Source organism: Rousettus aegyptiacus, unplaced genomic scaffold, assembly GCF_014176215.1.
Source record: "Rousettus aegyptiacus isolate mRouAeg1 unplaced genomic scaffold, mRouAeg1.p scaffold_m13_p_5, whole genome shotgun sequence".
NCBI lineage: Eukaryota > Metazoa > Chordata > Mammalia > Chiroptera > Pteropodidae > Rousettus > Rousettus aegyptiacus.
Window position 1 is genome coordinate 25446711 of NW_023416308.1, and position 20117 is coordinate 25466827.

Below are 20117 nucleotides of genomic sequence, written 5' to 3' on the forward strand. Positions count from 1 at the left end.
TGGGCTTGGTCCTAGACTACCACAATAAGCAAATACTGCAATAAAGTGAGTTGTAATCTTTTGCTGGTGGAAGATCTTGCTTTCAGATTGTAAAAAAAATGCAACATCTGTCAAGCACGAGAAAGAGAAGTACCATAATATGAGGTATGTATGTACTGATCCTATTTTATTTTCATTTTCTATTTATTTGATTTCTACCCTTATCTTTAGTCTCTCTTTTCTTCCACTTGTTTTAAATCTATTCTATTATTTTACATAGCTCACTAATTTTCAATCTTACTAGTTTTCTTTTATAAGCATTTAGGCCATAGATTACCTTTGCAGTTCCATTTTTGCTATATCCCACACACTTTGAACTGTGGCATTTTCATAATATTCAAAGTACTTTAAATTTCCATTATGATATTTTGACCCAGCTATTGAGAAGTAGAGTTTTAAGTTTCCAAATATACATTGATTAAAAACTATTATTTTATTATTAACTTCTAAATTAATTGCACCAAGATCAGAGAACGGGTCTATATCACACTGACTCTTTGAAATTTGAAGTATTTATAACTCAGACAAAAGATTAATGTCCCTAAGATATAAAGAACTCCTATCGATCAATAAGAAAGAAAAAAGACTAATCTAATTTTTAACAGACAAGAAAAAATGAAGTCAATACACAGGAAATGAAGTTCAAATAGCTCATTAACACATGAAAAGATTCCCAACTTCATTCATAATAAAATAGAGATCAAAAGGTACTTTTTTAAAACCTATCAGACTGTTTATACTCACTTCGGCAGCACATATACTAAAACTAACCTATCAGACTAGCAAAGATTTAAAAAAAAAAATTGACTTGGTGAAAATACGAGGAAATGGGCAGTTACACATTGCTGGTAATAGTTACACAAAACTGGTAATAGTTTTGGTGAACAACTCTGTGATAGTTATCAAAATTACCAGTGCATATATGCTTTTATTAAGCCAGTTCATTTCCAGGAATCTACTTTACAGATATTCACACATATATAAAATAATCTATGTAGAAGGACATTCACTGTAGAACTCCTTATAGTAGCAAAAGATTAGAAACAGCCATCAATAAGGTACTAGTCAATCATTACAACCATGCAATGGAATACTAATAAGAACCCATTTTTAAAAAAGGAATGAAAACACTCTTTAATATACCATATAGGATATGTTAAGTGAAAATGTCAAAGTGAAGAGTGCTACCACCATTTATGTAAAAAACACAGATATTGTTATTAAATGCATATACACACATGTTGTGTGGGACTGTATTTGTACACACAAGGATAATCAAAAAACTGATAAAACTCATTAGTTCTAAAGAGAAATCTGGCTGGCTGGAGAACAGGAATGAGACTTTTACCATGTACCTTTTACACTATATAGTATCTGTTGAAAAAATATTGTAAATGGTTTAATGAATTTGATTAAATAAAGCTGCTTCTTCAAGGAAATGCCTACCTGCAACTAGAGGGACCATGAAACATGAATGCAGTTCTGTGATGGTGTTAGGATCATTCCCTTTAACATAAAGCTATTTGTAAAGTAAAATTCCTATAATTACATGACCTAAAAACCTACTTTTTGCAATTTCAAGTCTCCCAGTAGACTGCATAAATCCAATCCCATTATCTGCTACACACTGATACAGCCCAGAGTCTTCCATGGTAACACCAATGATGTTCAATCCATTTCCTCCAGTTAGATGTCGTAGGGAAGGATGAATAGGCTGTGCATTGTGAAACCAGGTACAGTTGGGGGCTGGGTTCCCACGAACCTCACAAGTAAATTGTACTGTGGCGCCCAGGGACACTGTCTGATCCTGCAGTCCTTTAGAAATGGAGGCATGTTCTGAAAACAAAATATATAAATTATCACATGAGTCATATAAAATCTTCTCTCTACCAGTAACTAGTTAAAATCAGCTTGTATCATTTATTCACATTCTCCCATCTGCTGTGGTCAAGAAAAATTTAGAAATGTATTTTAATTTCCCTCTAATAGGACAAACCATATGTTACTAATATGTTATAATCTCTTTTTATAGATCTCTCTACCCACTTAACTCCCTCAACACACATGCACACGCATAGTTTCTAAGCTTGGGCTTCTCTTAGCATTAGTTTCAGGTGACTTGTTTGAAATAAAGTAATAGTTTCCCTGGATTTTACATTAAATAAGAGCCAAAACAGAAGAATGCTTTTTATAGTCAATTCTGTTTTGAGGGTAGGTATATAATGGGTAAAAGAACTTCCTTTAATATCCATCAAGTGAGTTTTTACCTAGACAAAGTAAATCATTTATCGACATTTGTAACACATGCCCAAATTAAATGATTATGCATATTAATCTAGTCCTAATGATCATTAAATTTTAAAGCCCACTGGCCACATATTTACATTAATTCCAGGGTTGCAATTAAACACGTGAGGGGTTACAAAAACTATTAATTATGAAACCACTTACTACCTTTTTTTTCTGGTTTTCATAAAAACCTGTTTTGAGAAAGGAAAACATTTTCTGCTGCTACCCATGACAATGAGATAAGCAGCTAGAGGAAAAGAAAGGAACAGCTTGTAGATAAAGAGAATATACATAATTGTGGGTGAAAGTAATGCAAATTGTGTCAGATAGATATAGTGAAACCATTCCAAAAGGAGACATAAAATGAAATCAATTTCTTTTTGAGATGACTTTTTCTAGTCAGTACTCTGGCTTAAGTTGCTCCTGCTGGATGCTACGCTAACACAGCCCAGAATCTTTCAACCTACTGAATTCCAGTCTTTTCTGCATGCCATTAAGAAGGCACAACAAGCTCTGTACTACGTCACCAGGCTGAGGTGAGGGGCCCGAGAATGTCCCAGGTGAAATGTTCTGCGACACCTAGAAATACTGCCTAATTCAGCAGTCCTTTGAGGAAATGAAGCTTGTCCTGTCTTCTGGTGTAGACATTTCTAGATAGTCCTTTCTTCATTTATAGCTCACAAACATTCCATTCAAACATCAGACCAGAAAAATGGCCTGACTTAAAAAAAAAAAAACGTATTAAGTAACATCTTACCAAGTACATTAACCATGTAAGTCACATGTTTTATGTCTCCAGACTTGCTTCCCACCACACAAGAATAGTTTCCAGAGTCCACTGGGTCAATACTATCTGTGGCAAGATGAGAATACAACCTCTTCCAATTGCTTCCCACCAGAGCATCGTGACCATCCTTCAGCCAATGCACTTGAGAAGCTGGGACCCCACTCACCACACACTCCAGGGTTACAGGGCTCTGAGAAAGAACAGCTAATGTCTGGGAAAGGGTGGGGTGAAGAATGTGCAAGTCATCTGAAGAAGGGTCTGGAAAAAGAAAACAAAAAATTACTAAGCATTCATGTCCAATCTCTTCCTTAGCAAATCTGTAAGCTTTCTCACCTTCCCATTTATTGTTCTTTACACTACAAGGTCCTTTTTGTTAGCTACATCATTCTTAGTTGAGAATTAATATTAAAAGAGTTTGTGATCCTTTAGGCTACTTCTTAATTAGCAATTTAGAAATGTAGAAATCTCAACAAGAACAAGAACTTCTACTTCATTGAGCTTTGGCAATTGGTTCTACCTCAACTCAACTACCATAGTCTAAAAATCAGCTATGACTTGTCAATCTGAAAGAGAAGAGATATCTATTTTTCATAATTCCAGTTAGTCACCAACTTGATCATCAATGATATATTTTCTCTAAAATTTCTTTTTATTTGAGCAAAGGGCAAAGTTTTCCATATGTATTCTTCTCTATCATCTTGATCAAAATACTCCTCTAAACAATCGCTACATTTTAAAAAATAAGCACAGTACTATTCTATAATACATGTATGTATTTAATTTTTATAATACTTTCTTATGATAACAAAAGGATCTAAAAGAAAAATGAACTCTCATTTCCCAACTTTTTTATGCAGAATGCTTCTGAGGATTCTTCCTAGTTAGCCTTATTCTCCCCAATACTTACGACTCACAAGGAGCTTTTGGCCAATGGGTTCAACTTTTAATTCACGTGTGACAGGATTAAAGGCTGCACATTTATATGAACCCTTGTCCTCTAAGGATACATTCAAAATATGAAGATTTCCTGATGGAAGGATTAAATAATTCTCTGAAGAAGGAAGAGAATGCAGTTAGGACTCTCTCTTTATGAAGGACACCAATTAAGACTAATCAAGGTTGACAGTTATGCTTTAGATCTAGGCATAAGACTAGCAGCAAAAAAAAAAAGCAACTGGGGAAAATCATTAAATGAAGGAAAGGGAAAGTCAAAGCATAAAAAGTCAACAGTACTAGAGTAACAAAATCAAGCCAATCAGAAACATTTGACAACAGACCACAGGTTGAGAACACTTAACTCTGGAGAAGCATATTTAGACAGTGATATTAATGACCAGAGCTACCACCTTGGGCAAACCTACACCTAGAGCACTGATCACCCAATATTCAGTCATGTCTATTCATTCATTTTTTTCAACAAATATATATTCGGTGCCTTTTTTTCTACAGATGGCCCAGGCACAAGTGATACAGCAATGAAAACAGTAAAAAAAGGCCTTGCACTCATGCAGTTGACATTTCAGTGCCAGGAATGGAAGTGGCAGAGAAAAAGGTAAATAATAAGCCAGCAAACAAAAATATGTATGACACAATGCTATGGGGATTTAAAAAAAAAAAAAAAAAAATAACATAATATAGTGGGCGGAAAGCAACAGGGCATATTATTTTAGAAAGGGCCCTGAGGGAGGTCTTCTCAGAGAAAAATCTATCTCGGTAGAGACCTGAATAAGTTGAAGGGGTGAGCCCTGCATGTGTGTGGAACGTAATTATTTCTATAATGTAACCACTTGTTCTAGTCCCTTCCCCTTGACTTTCTGAGAGTGGAGACAAGGTATCTAACGTATTTTTGTATCTGCAGTCCCCGGCACACAGAGCTTAATAGTAGGTTGTTTAAAGAACATTTGACCTGTGGGCGCCACTGGCTTTTCATAAAAACTCTCACCTGTGGAATGTCTCAGCCACTTTCCTCGTATTTTATAGCGCACCTCAGCTTTGGGGTTACTATGTGGTACCTTGCAGCCAATGAAACCAGTACTTTTTTCTTCTGCTCTAATAACATGCTTTGTTGATGAATCAAAATCACCAAGAACTAAAATAAATAAGTAAATAGATAAGTAAATAAATGTAAATTTGAACTCTCTTTCCCAAAGGCAATTTTAAAACTAGAAACAACATCTGCGATGTGGCCATTTGAGGCAGCTAATCCCAGTTCACAGGGAAGCATGATCTCTGTATCTCAGAAGGTAGTGGGGGTAGGGTTAGAGATGCATGGTAGAGGGCTGGAACTAGTCAGGACACCCTTTCCCAGAAGGGTATAGAAAAATTCAAACTGCTCTTAAAACATCAGGGAGAACTATAAAGCCTAATTGTTTCTACTCTGTCAAGATAAAACCTTTCGATTCAGTCCCTCATCAAAACTTTCCCTATGCATCACCATTCTCTTTGTAGCTACTAATATTGCAATAAAATGGTTTATGGTAATGAACCTAGGACATCGGGAAAAAAAGCCATGTATCATTTGAATTATCTGAATATACTAACTCGGTCTCAAATCGTCTCAGTTTAAGTGCACTACAGTTGGAGCCTGCAAGGAAGGAAGGGTTATCTCCGATACTGAAAACGTCCAGCAGCCTGCCGCTAGGAATTCAGCCCTCCGATTGTGTGTCTTGGAGCTGTCCACGGGTCACAGCTCTACGAAAACATTTACTCTTCTCAGTTATGACAAACTCACTACTCCTGGGGAATCCAGATTTCTTCTGTAAATAGGGGTGCCCTTACAAAGACGTTTTCCATTACTGGAAGCCATCACCGTTTGAAAGGCAGATGGCTCAAACTTACTAAGAAAACCACGCATTCCAGATTTCTCCTAAGTTCGATACTCAACATTCCTTTCTTTACAGTCAGTTATTATTTTCCTGTTTCTTTAGCCTGGTTTCAATTAAATAAATTAAAATCACTCAGTAATCAAGGCAAATAAAACAATTAGATCTGAAAGAAAGATAAAGAACTGTATAAAATAATTGAGTGTCAAAGCAGACAATAGCTGTTTTGTTGCTGCTCATATTAGGACTTCTAACTACTCACAAAGAAATTCAGAATCACATTAGAAAACTGTGCTAACCGTGTAAAAAAAAACACTTCCATACCCTCATTAAAGATGAAGGCACTAGGCGAGGCTGACAGAGGTTCAAGTGCATTCCCCAAGTTACACACACAGCAAGAGTCAGGCCTAGGATGAGAACTCTTGTGTGCCTTCCTCCAAAACCCATGCTCTTCCCACTATTCAAAAATGCAAGTAGGAGCAGTAATTTCAGGAAAGACCATAAATAACAGAAAAAAATTACACTCACCTGCAGTGGATATCATCGCAGGGCTACTCACAATGGCACCGACGCTATTGCTGGCAATGCACTGATAGTGACCCAAAAGCGAGGGGTTAAGAGAAAGAATAGTCAGACTCCCCTGACGAATCTTAATGTGTTCCAAGTTTCTATCCAATCGCTTTCCATTATGTAACCATGTGATATGAGTGGTCGCAGGTTTAGCAGAACAATGTAGATCGACAGGACCACCAAGTTTCTGGACGGCAGACAGTGGCTCAGAAATAAAAGAAGGTGCCAAGTCTACAAGGGAACAATTCCCGTGTGCAAAAGGCAGGGAGAACGGGAGAGAAGGAGAAAGAGAAAGAAGAGTACATTAAATACATGTCATCTGAATCTATATAAAGAATGGCCATCTCTTACTTTATATGTTATGGTTCTTAATGCTTATAAAAGTCCTAGGAAGTCTTATGAGCCCATTTTTAAAAGAAAAGGGCAGCATGTTAATGTGGGACTTAATAATTAGGGTAGGATAAATCAAACGAAATACCAAAATAAATGAGAAATGGCAAACCGCTCTTTTAACGAAGTTAACTTTTAAGAAATGAAAGTTAAGAATCTAAAAAAGTAGAGATGACTTTCAAAATGAAAAGAATTCTCTCCCATTTTACCCACAGGATCTGACCTTAAGAGCAAGTTATTTTATAAATAAGACTATGGTACTTCTTTGCTAATTCCCTATAATATAAAACAATGTTAACTTTTAAGAAAGCAGGAATAAAATGTTAGGAAGCCACAATGAACCACAAAACCGATCTTTTTTTGGATATAAGGCTAAATAGGGCATCAATTTTACTATTTTTATTTGGTGTTTGGAATCGTTTCATTTGTTATGTCTATTCCTCTAAGAACTTGGGGGGGGGGGGTTCTTGCACTTAAGTATCAAAACAGAGCCCCCTCCTCCACCCAGAAAAGAAGCAGAGGACAGGAATACTGTTAAAAAGGCAGAATAAAATACTTTTTAAAAATACATTTTTAATTTTTTTAAATCAATAAATTACTGAACCTACTTTTACAGGATATTTTATCAGAAATGAAGATTAAGGGAAGTGCCTCTCTTGACCAAATCTGAGGCTGCTGTTCAGCAAACCAAAAAGAAAAATAAAACCACTAAGTCAAATTTTCCCATACTAAATGTAAGTTATACTGTATTTTTAACAGAGAAAATAAATATTACTTAATGAATAAACATCACTGTATTTGTGTATATTTACATTGTAAATCTATTATATATTAAACATATACACACATCTATAATAAAAAGACATGCAGGTGGCCCATGGATTAGGTTCAGGCTCATATACACATTTAACAACAAAACATTTAAACTGTTTGGTAACCCAAAGCGTTAGATAATAAATTAGGCAAGGTCAAGAGAGACCTGGGGTTTGAACCAACTTCTCTCACTCCAAGTTGATTCCAAAATTTCTCTTCAATAGTATACAGTCAGCATTTTATTCCTGTTATGATTTCCGAATTCAGAAATTTAAAACATACCCTCTTTGGAAAAAATCGCAATCAGGAAATACTTTTAAGGCAACAAAAGAATCAAGGACAATGATGAGAAGGCCTGCTAATGCCCAAGAAGCCCTACTAAAAGATCCTGAGTTAATCAAAGTTTAAAAATCATTCAACTGGTAAAAAAAAAATCTTATAAATGTCTTTAGAAATCATTACTACTGGCAGGATACTTAAGTTGAAGGTTGCTTCTTATAAGATTAAGGTGAGAAAAAGCTTCAGCTAAACACTACCATTCTTCTACACTTACCTGAACTCACAGAAGAACACAGAATTGCAAGAGTAGCATAGAGCAGTGTCTGTAAGACTCCAGGATCTGGATGCATAGCGCCAGATTACAGAAGCAGGCAGGACAGACTTCCAGAGCAAAATCCAGGCCTTGGCTCACTAAAAGACATTCAAAGAAAAGAAAATCTAAACCAGAAAGACAGTTGAACTCTTTAATCTGAGTAGCCAGTAGAGCTGTGAGCATAATGGCTGCCATCTATGCAGAAAGCTTTGTATAGAGTGCAACGAATACAAGGCACTTAGTTATCCGTATCTTCCCAATTCACAAACTAATCTCTAGACACTAAATTATAGTTAGAAGTTTTGCTCATTCCTCTAAGGTATTAACATACCTTTTTACATTTGTATTACAAATGAATACATTTAACAGCCTGTAGTGTATTTGTTTGTACATCTCACAAGCATCTACAACACAACACGAAATGAATTCTTTCTCTAGTCCTTAAAACAGAAACAATAACAAAAACAACGAAATAATAGCTAACATTTATACAGTGCTTAGTATGTGCCGGACGCCATTTCAGTGCTTTCAATATAGTAACTTCATCTTCACAACAACCCTATGAGATAGGACCTACTGGTTTCCTTCCCCTTTTTCAGATAGGGGACTCAGGCTCATGGACTAGTCAAACAGAGAATACCAAGGCAACACCGTGTTAGGATGGAGCTCGGCATGTGTGCAGAACATCCGAAGACCACTGTGGTAAGAGCAGGAAGAGCCATAAAATGAGCACAGAGGAAAGGTGGGCCAGATCCTATCCAGCTTCGAAAGCCATGGTAAGGACTTTGCAGTTGGGTCAAAAGGTGAAAGGGATTAAGAAGTTCAAATTGCTCGTTATAAAAACAGTTGTGAGGATGTAAAGTAAGCACAGGGAATATAATCAATAATATCCTAATAACTATGCTTGGTGTCAGATGGGTACTAGACTTAACGGGGTGATCACTTCATAAAGTATATAAATATCTAATTGCTATGTTGTACATCTAAAACTAATAGAACATTGTATGTCAACTGCAATTGAAAAATAAATTTTAAATAAGATTTTTTGAATTTATTCTCAGTGCAACAGCAAGTCCTCAGAAGACTTAGAGACGGGCATGATGGACTCTCACGCTTTAAAAAAGATCGCTGGCTGGTGGGGACAACCACCCAGGAATGGAAGAGAGAGACCAAGTAGAGGGAACGTAATCACTCAGGAGAGAGAGGAGCACATGGTGGGTTAGACCAGTGAGACAACTTTAGGAGGTGGTAAAAAGTAATTGGATTCAGAACATATTCTGAAGCTTGAACCAACAAAATTTGCTGAAAGCTTGGATGTAGATTGTGAGATAAGATGTATAAAGGATAACTTAGTTTTCGGTGTAACAATAAATAATAGCTCTGTTTACTGAAATGGGAAAGCCTGGAGAGAGGAAGACATTAAAGAGAGTGTTAGTCAATAGTGCTGTTTTAGCCAAGTAATTCTGAGGTATTCATTAGGCATCCAAGTACTACTGCGGCATCAACCATTGCATATGGGAGTCTGAAGCTATGGGTCAAAGTCAGAGCTGAAAATGCAGATGCCAAATCAACTAAAGCCATGATGATATTGCATGAGCTCTCTAAGGAAAACGAGAGAGGAGAAGAGAGACCCGGTAGGATCCTTAAGACACTGCAACCTTTGGAGACTGAATACGGGAGAAGGAAGGAGCAATGGAGTCTAAGAAGTCATTGATGAAAACGGAAGAAATCCAGGGGCACATTGAGTCCAGGGACAAAAGTGGAGAAGATTTCTAGAGGTCATTAACTCTCTCAAACACTGCTGGGAAGTAGAGTAGGATGAGATGCCATGAGAAAGGCATAATGGAGATCAGTGGTGATATGGACAAGAGTGGCTTCAATGGAGAAGGTATGAAAGACTAATGGTGGGTTCACAATAGAATGCGGAAGGGAGAAAACGAAGAAAGCAGGCCCAGAAAACTCAAGAATTTTGCTATGCAACGGCAGCAGAAAAATAGGGAGAACTGCTGGAGATGAATTGTAGTCAAGGGAAGGTTTGTTTTTGTGTTTTGTTTTGTTTTAATATAGATAGTATAGCAATTTAGCAAGGCTAAAAATGTTTCACAAAACCCAGCAGTGGTAAGGATGTGCGTAAAAATCACTGATATATTGTTAGTGGACATATAATTGGTAAATTCCTTTTGGAAGGAAAATCATTCATTCATACAACAAATATTTACTTAATGCATATTATATGCTAGGTGCTATTCTAGGAGCTGTGGATAGGGCAATTACAAACACACATATGTAAAAATAAGTAAAAGAAAAAAACGTATACCTTACATTCTAGTGGGAGAAATGGATGATAAACAAGATGAGTAAGTGAAATTCATGCCCATCCCATTCTCTAGACATGGTTCGTTCTTCCTCCTCTGTGCTCCCTCTATACCTTGGACACCCATCGCCACTTTATTCATCACTCTGTTCTGCAATTTACCTGGTTACATAACTCTGTCCTCGCTGAAGGCAAGAGTGACATCATATTCAACTATGTAAATTCTAACACCTAGCAGAAAATAGGTACCCAATAGATGTTTCTTAACACAAAAGGAAGACCTTAATTTAAACCAATTCCTAGAAATACCTTAAGAGTAGTATTTAATAAGAACTGTCATCTCATCTGCATTCAATGTAACCTAACCGTGGTTTTTATGCCTTCATTGATTCATTTGTACGTATAATTTTTAAAATCAAAAAATATAAGTGCCTACTTTATGCCAGGCTCTATGCTAGTTTCCAGAGTGTTCATTATGCCTGCAAATTTTCCCCACATTCCTGCTTGGCCAGCGCTGGACATCGAATCAGTGACTACGGAATGCAACAAAATGGAATGACAAAGCTATATTAATAACATTTCAGAAAGGAGAGTATATATGCATATTCATTTATGTAGAGAAAGGTTCATTTAACCACTGATAAAACTGGATAGTAATAGAAAGTAAAGCACCTATGTATGGCTCTGAATAAGGCAATTAATATCTCCTTGGATCTGCTTACTTCTCTATGCCAGGTACTCCAAATTTTCTACAAGTAGCAAATTCAACTTTATCTTGATCACAGACTATCAGTTCATGGGCTGCCTTTTTTTCTTGCTGACCTCTTTTTAAAAAATGGGAGAGGATATTTTGGTACCACTCATTGGAGGAAGGGGCCAGCTGTGTGAAAACTTTTTTTAGTTTATTTGAATTCTCACTTGGTTCAAGGGTAAGAACTGACACACCACCACTAAGCAGTCAAAGCAAAGTAAACATTCAAATAACTTGTTAACAGGAGCCACTTTCCTGAGAGAATGAGGACAAGGAAGAGTTTCTTCCTTTTGCCAAATCTTTCCTCACTATTTATTTATTGAAAAGCAGTGAAACAAATTCCTGAGTCAACTTTAACCTTAGCACATCTATTTAGTTACTTTACAGTTGTCCTTTAAAATTTCACAGCTCATTATTGCTACCTAAGTATTAACACACACAAATATCCTTTATTAATTCTATCTTTCTATTGGGTTATTCATAACATGCTGTCAGTTTATTTCGAAGGTTGGAAAAAACTTATGACCATAACAGTCAATTACTAAATATTTACTGACTTGATTTATATTTATCTATGGCAAGTTTGCTCAGTTTCTTAGAGAACTATGATAATGAGCAAAGCCCTGGGTTTTATTGCTATATGGATCAGGCAGCTTGAAATTATATTTAACCACCACCACTAGCAGCCCAGGTCCAACCTCCCAAATAAACATCATTGACCACAAGGAAGGTTAGGCAATGTATAAATCAGGGTACATCCAGTAGCACTACTGGAAAATTGTTCAATGCTATGTCATTTTTAAAAGTACTATCTTTGTCAAAAAAGGAAACTCAGGATTAGTGTTAATGCTATTTGAATAAGTTGTTGGAAAACACATATTTTAACATACATATTTTTAACACCTACATATAAATTATATAAAATGTATATATAATAGCTCTGTTTATTGAAATGGGGGATTAAGTTGTGTACATTTTATATATTTATAATTTACATATATATAAGTATATATGTCCTGCATTGTTCTAGCAAATGAATGGTTTGTTTGGCCAAGTTCTACCAGAACTGAACAAGATTCTTGCTGATTTCTTACGCACAGATCTGTGGCCCAAACCTGTACTGTATGTCGCCCTTCTTACACTGCTTTGTCAAAGGAGACAAGCCATAATTTCTTCTGCATGAAAGTTGTTATCCCAACCTCATCTTATCCTCTTTTCTGATCTGGAACCAGTGGCCAGCAAAGACCAAGTCCATGGTTAGAGGACACCAGCCCACTCCATAGCTCACCCCTTAGGCACATTGCTTGCCAAAGGCTGACGGACCCCTGTTCTAGCACATAAATTGTTCAAATATTCTCATGCAAAAATTAAAAACAGAATTCTCATTTAAATCATGTCAGATGGGATAGAATTCTGGTTTAAATTACACTGTCGTTATTTAGACTTCAGTGTTTTTCTCACTTAGAACTTTCTTTAAAGCACCCAATATGGTTAACATAATGCTAGCCGATATTTTAAACGATATAGTCAAGGTTTTTTTCACATATTCTACAATGAATGTTACTTTTAAAAGTAGAAAATTGTTAACAAGAGGTTTGGTCAAGTACTGACAAAAAAATATTCAGCCTAGAAAATGTGGAATACATAAATATAAAAATGTGGAATACATAAATGCAAAAAGAAAGTAAACATGACAATCCCACCACCTAAAGATAACACATCAATATTTTGATGCGCTTCTTCCTAATCCGTTCCAGACATGTGTATATTTACATAACTGAGATCATAACATATATGCAAGTTTTTAATTATGCTTTATTCATTTATCTAAGGATCATTTTTACTTACCAAAATTATTCATAATTTGTAGCAGCTATAAATACTTATTGAATGGATGTACTTTAATTTACTTAGCCATTCTCTTTTGATTAGGCTATTTTTTTTTTAATAAATGTGTGTGTGTGTGTGTGTATGCATACTTTTCTTTTTTCAGATAATACTGCTATGTATATCTTTATCCATAAATCTTTAACCACTCTAATTATGTCTTTGGGATAGATTTTTTTTTTTTAGGATAGATTTTTTTAAAGTGGAGTTATTGGGTCAAGAAGTACAAACATTTTTAAGAATCTAAATATACTGTCAAATTGTTTTCCAAAAAGATGGCAATTATACAACCCTATCCCCAACCACCACCACGAGCACAGTGTGGGACGACTTTCACTCACTGACATATGGTTTAGATCCTTTCACTGTGCTAAGCGAAGTATAGATATAAAACAGGAATTTGAGCAATTAATTAAATATTTGATAGGGCATAAATCAACAGTCGCTTCACCTATCAAGGATTTTTCTAACAATATTCTAAATTTACATAAAAGTAACTGCAAAAAGAATGAAAGAATGGACAATTGAGGTGATATTTATCAAACCTTGTCAATCTGAACATGTAATTGCAAAAAATACTATGGATATAAAAATCTGGTTTTTACCCAAAACTTCTTGTAAGGTAGGATGTCACTGTTATACTGTGTGTTTTTCATTTATAACATGTATTTCTCTAAAAAAGAAAATTTGTATGCAAAAACTGCTTCAGACATTTTTTGGCAATATTTGCCGGCATTCAAAATAGTAATTGCCATTCGTTTCAAAATTTTATTTTCCCTTCCCTAATGCTTTTCTTGTCCACAAAGCACATATATACTTCTACTTCCCTAAACTACTGGAAGTAGTAAAATAACTCATGGGGTTGGATTCCAATTGGTTCCATCTTGCCTTACTGTTGGACTTTGGTGAAGACCTGATTCCCTGTGTGAAAAAACAGAACTGTTAAAGCTTATCCAACTCGCTGGTCTCAGAAGAAACTAACATAACCATGAGGAAGTTCTTCTACCTCTTTCGTATCTTCAGAGGAAGTTGAGAGTCAACATAATTCTATTATTTTCACTGCAGTTCTGAGTGGCTGATTTAAGTGTCTGAGATGCTTAGTGATCACTTTGTGCCCAAGAATGTAACTGGTAACACAGTCTCTCCAGGAAAAAGACTACCGTATAAAAGAATAGAAACAAAATAGAACAACTAAGTATAGCTCCCTTTTAAACCTACAAATCACCCACAACTCTTTCCTCCACACTGTAAAACTCTTTGGAGGGCTCCCCCACTTTCACAGGCCATGAGTCCTGCTTGAAGTTCCTCAAGAATAGCTGGCATTTTGTAAATTAAAGGGCTTTCTTTAAACCTTCCCTTCACATTTACACAAAAGGCAATTTGTCTTATAAATAACAAACTGTACTTTTATGCCATCCCAGGCTCAGGGGCATTTCTGTTGGCAAAGGGAAGCTAAAGGTAATAAGAGAGGAAATACTTCTCTAGCATTTACTTAACTTATTGTTCAGGTGGTGAACTTAATGCTTTTATAACCCCTTTTCAACATGCTGCCAGAATAATCCTTTGGGAAAAGTCTTTCCTGAATTTCTAGATTTGATTCCTTTGTTTTTGAAGTAATGCCTTTGCTTTAGCAAAGATAATCAAAATTGTCCCTCTGAATTATCCCCTCCTTAAACCCTATATCACACTTTCTTAACCTTTTTTTTTTTTTTTTTTAGGCTTAAGGAATAACTGTGATTACTTTGTGAACAAAAACTTGGCTTTGGGGTTACCATTTTTCTTCAAAATAGAAAATTCTCTTAAGTTTTTTTTTTTTTTAAAAAGGCATTGTACTCTACATGAAACAGTAATTTCCTTCCAAAAAAAAAAAAAAAAAAACCTAATTCTTACCTTGAACCCAATCTATTTCAAGACATGCTATTTCTCAGCTGTTGAAAAAAAAAATATGAGTTTTCTGTAGTAACTAAAGAAAAAATAAAGCATATCTATCTACTTAAAAATTTTTGATTAAGTACTGATTTAGTATAACTTCAATTAGGGAAATCAAAATACAATACACTTCTTTAACCCACTGAACTACCTTAACTTTAATCACATTTAACTTTAAAGCTCCTGTCAAAATTTTCTTCATATGAATTTTTGAATCCTTCAGCTAAGAAGTTAACATCGTTTCCTAAAGACTTCTCCAATAAACCTACTTTTTTCTAGGAAATATTCATTCAATCGATTAATTTCAAACATGGGGCATTAACACTGGGCAAGATGCTATGATGGGCACAAAGGTAAGGAAGATGCGGAAGCCATAATTCCTGAACTCAAGGGACTGTGGCCCGAGGAATGAAAGCATGAACGTAATTAACTTCGGAATTAAAAATAGGTGTCATAAATGCAATGAGAGGGTAATAAGTATTAAAAGAGTTCAAAGCAGAGGAAGTCATCCTTTATTCCACAAACTGTACTTAGTGCATGCCTAACACGTGTCAGGCACTGTGCTTTCCTGGGAACTCGGCCACGAATAAATCAGACAGGACATCTGCCTTCCTGAGGCTTATAGTCAGGTGAGGGAAGACAACATTCAAACACAGAATGACTAAACCTTTTGCCATAAGGGCTTCTGCAAAGTGATTCCTCTTTTTGGATGGCTTCTTTTTATTCAGTATAACAACTTCAATCAGAAACTAAAAAGTAGTGCATGAATATTACAGCTTCAGGCAAAGATATTCTCACCAGTTTACATGACACTACAGTTTTTAATCAGAAAATAGCACATGAAGAATTTGAATAGCATACTATACTTGAATGAACCCCAAACACACTGCTTTGTGTAGAGATGCCAAGTGAGTGGGAGGACAGTGAGTATTTAATCTTCTGTCTAGGGTGAGTGTGCGCCATTTTCATCGGTTGTAGAGTGGGGGTTCCCAACCCCTGGACCTGGGGCTGGTACCAGTCGACGGCCTGTTAGGAATCAAGCTGCATGGCTGACAAGGGAAGCTTCCTCGTGCTTGCAGCCACTCCCAAGCACTAGCATCACTGCCTCAGGCATTAGATTCTGAGGATCACCGGTCCCTGGTGCCAAAAAGGTTGGGGACAACTGTTGTAGAGCACTCTCATGTTTTGCCTTTATTTTGATGTACTGTAAATTTGTTTTTTATGAGCAATGTGAATGCAAGGTAATTACGTGCCTTAAAAGGACTCTGTCTGAAAGTTAATTTCCTGCCTCTCTACCACCTTCCAAGGACTTCCTTACCAGCCCTCTGTCAGCAACCACCACGCTCAAGTCTTCTTTCTCTTTTGCTAAGCACAATAAATTCACTGCAATATATTTAAGAACAAACTGCATTTACTTACTTTCAAAATATTGTTTATCGCCTATACAAATTTATTTTTACTGCTTAGTTGATTTATTTTTCTGTGAAACTGTTTAGCAATCTTATACTGGAACAGAATACAACAGGGAGGCAACAGCGGACGGATGGGACCGACATTCCCTATTGACAAGGGTGCCTCAGGCTGACTCCTAAAAAAACACAATTGAAGGGGCAGCGATTCCTCACTCAAATAATTCCTATTGTCAATACTACTAAACAATTTTTTAAAAAATTAAACACAAAAAGAAAAGATTTAAAAAAAAAAAAAAAAAAAGGTATTCCAGAGATGGAGAGATGGAATCAAACACTCAGAATTTTTTAAAGAGTTTAAAATGTCATTGAATTTCACACTCATATATCTTTCAAAGGTACTACGGTTTAGGGTAATCAGACACATTCCTTAACTGTTGACTCCTTCATGATCAGTAAAGCCTTTGATCAGTGACAGTCTTCAAGCTGTCCACATGGGGTCTTGAAAAATGAGAGGAACAGCTGGCATCCATCCTTCAGTGATTCCACTGGAGGAGTGGGTAGGAGCAGGAGGAGGGTGAGGAAAGGAGAAGCAAAGAAAGCGCTATCATAAATCCAGCTGCAACAAATATACCATCTGAAAGTTAGCATGATAATCTGGGGGTCGGGAGTGATATTCCTGGTTCTTTCAGAAACTAAAGAATCCCTTAAAGCAGTCATGTGCAACTGACAGTGATGCATTCTCTGACCTGCCACATAGCTGGGAGGCAGGAAGAAGAACATATAAATCTAACAGAAGTAGAGCTGCAGGACATCAAACGCCCAGGTCCACGTCAACAACCTGGAGTACTTTCTTCTTATCAGAATTCAGACCAAGTATGAAATGCAGCTCTTCACAGTACTCACTTCATAAAAAACGCTGACAACTCCTTTAAAAACTTCTTAAAAAACATTGACAACTACAGACTTCAAGGCCCTTCCCCCACTCTGGAGTCTCAATCGGGTCAGCCAAGCATACAAACTGATCCTGCTGTCTGCAAAAGCACTTCGCTTTACTGTGGAGCGTCAAAAGTAGAGAAGAAAATGGAAGTGACTGGGAGTTATGGCACCAAAAAAGGCCAAATGAGCAGAGAAATAATCAACTCCACATGAGCCACTTCAGCTCCAGCACAATGAAAAGGGCCCAGGACTAACCCCAGGAAAGGTCACTGAGATCTAGGGTCACAAGCAGAAAAAGGCAACGGTGAGGGGCTGCCAGCTGCAATAGGAGTCAATGTGTTCCTAATTACGCACCAAAAGGGAAGGGGCCTGGGCTAGAGCGGAGCTAGGTTCAATTCACAGTATTTATATGTTTAACAAAAAAGTCAAGTGGTCCTGTTCCACTCTCTTTCAGGGAGACTACTTCCTCTTGCTTCTAGAGCACAGGAAATCAAGAATTGTGGAGATGAGATAATTCTGGCATCTACAGGGAGTCCTACAGGAGCATTACAAATATTTAAAAGCACGGCTACACACTAACAGTGCAATTCTGAAAAGTGATTTGGGAGCAATTATTAAAAAGACAAAATACAGCAAGTTTCAAGGGGATTACTTTGCAAGCAGCATAGAGTCAACACTTGCCACAAATCCAACACTCAATAGATTTTCCAGTTTGTCATTGGAATTGGTTTCATGGGAAAAAATAACAGAGTTATGGTAACCACAAAACAAATGCTCAAAGTAATTTTTTGTTTGCTAAGAAATAACTAAACTTGGACATATAAAGATCCAGATACACATTTGGCTAAACTTAAACTATAGATAATTTTATCTTCTTTTATGGAGAATGAAAAGGAGGAATTTTTGAAAAAGAGCTCTAGATAGGTGTTAGGTAATAAAATTAATAGAGTTGTTAATAAGTCCTGTGCTTTGCTTAGACCTTACCAAATGAAACACATTTTCCCTGGCAGTTAGAAAAGACTCACCCTCATGAGGTTTGGTTTAGATTTCATTTTAAGAAAAAGGAAATAAAATCTCTAGGAGAAACTCATTTTTATGTAATATATTCTAATGTATACAGTCAAATATTTAGGAGAAACCAAAGTAAGAAAAAATTAGAAATCTAAGAAAAAGTCTCTGCTGCAAATAAACTTGAATCAATGTTGGTTGTCCGGGACCCCCTCCCGCCACCCATCACAATGACTTTTATATTATGCTACCTGCTAAGCTGTAAGTTTCCTAGAGACCTAGAACATAATACTAGTTTCCAAGTATCTTATTCCATCTTTAAACTTGGCTGCATAAAATAACTGAAAGAGTCAAGATTTCCTAAGAGCCCCTGCTTTGCTCAAACTAGTGATTAGGTCAGACACAGCTTTGAGGCCGCTGTAGCACCATGGGAGAGTGGCCAGGCATTGATAATGGGAGTCTAAGCACATTCATTAGTTGACATATAAATCAATCACAGATTATTATATTGTCAATACATAATCACCACAAATGGACTGATAAGTTTAAAGATAGTTTAACACACATTAGCTTGCATGAAGAAAATTTGCACCCCAGAAAACTGTGATAGGCAGTTAAAATCAAAGAAATGACAAAGATACAACGTCCTGATGAACTAGAAAACAGAAAAACAAATCAATTAAGATCACGATACCTATGTAAACACAGCACAACATAGCATGAAGTTTTAGTCTAATTGGGAGAGCCTGAGAAGCAGTTACAGCCTCAGGTCCAGCCTGTCTCTCAGAAATGAAGCAAAGCTAGCTGGAACGATTCTGCTGGGAGGCATATGTACAAAACGACAGCTGCTGTGTTATAACGTTACACTGGACCACAGTAAATAGGATGGCCACAAAAATAATAATAATCCAAGGACACACTGATCCAGGAGACACACACACGTATATACACAATACATACATACATACGCTATGGCAGGGGTCCCCAGCTCCTGGGCTGCAGACTGATACTGGTCCGTGGCCTGTGGAACCAGGCCGCACAACAGGAGGTGAGCAGCAGGAGAACAAAGAAAGCTTCATCTGCATTTACAGCTGCTTCCCAGCACCTAGCATCACCGCCTCAGCTCCACCTCAGATCATCAGGCATTAGATTCTCATAGGAGCACCCATCCCTGGTGCCAAAAAGGTTGGGGACCGCTGCACTATGGAAAAACTACAGCAGCAAATAGACTCAATCTAGAAGAGGTTCATTATTCCACTGATGTTCCTCTGTGGAAAACTTCTCTGAAAATCCTTTGTTAATTATTTTCAGTGTCGATGTATAAACCAGGCATAAAAAATCATCTTCTGATTTTTAACCCCACAGTCTTAACTCCGTTATTCATTATTCATTAATGACTGTTTTGAAAAAATCGAGAACACCAGAGTTTTTTTAAAGTCCCATAACCAGTAAAGATAATCCCAAAAGAACTCCAAACTTTCTAGCACAATAACAGCAATGTTAAATTAACCATACAGCTTCCCAAGGTGACAGTCTTCTTGAAAGACACAATTCTCATTTAGATATATTAAGTCCTGA

General features: G+C 36.6%; 1 protein-coding gene across 10 annotated transcripts in view; it reads right to left on the minus strand.

Annotated features, from left to right (window-relative positions):
- Positions 1–20117, minus strand: part of CDON (cell adhesion associated, oncogene regulated) — a 148066-nt gene that overhangs the window by 48357 nt on the left and 79592 nt on the right. For 9 of the 10 annotated variants that reach the window (XR_004950795.1, XR_004950794.1, XM_036220439.1 and 6 more), the window contains 6 exons: positions 8264–8400; positions 6466–6738; positions 5058–5204; positions 4023–4166; positions 3086–3373; positions 1606–1875 (listed from right to left, as the gene is read on the minus strand). Coding sequence is in view for 8 of the 10 variants with exons in the window: in XM_036220439.1 (XP_036076332.1) it covers positions 1606–1875; positions 3086–3373; positions 4023–4166; positions 5058–5204; positions 6466–6738; positions 8264–8339 (1198 nt within the window). In the remaining 2 variants the exon portion in view is untranslated. Of the gene's footprint in view, positions 1–1605; positions 1876–3085; positions 3374–4022; positions 4167–5057; positions 5205–6465; positions 6739–8263; positions 8401–11052; positions 12245–20117 lie in introns of those variants that run through there. The other variant, XM_036220442.1, reaches the window with a different exon arrangement.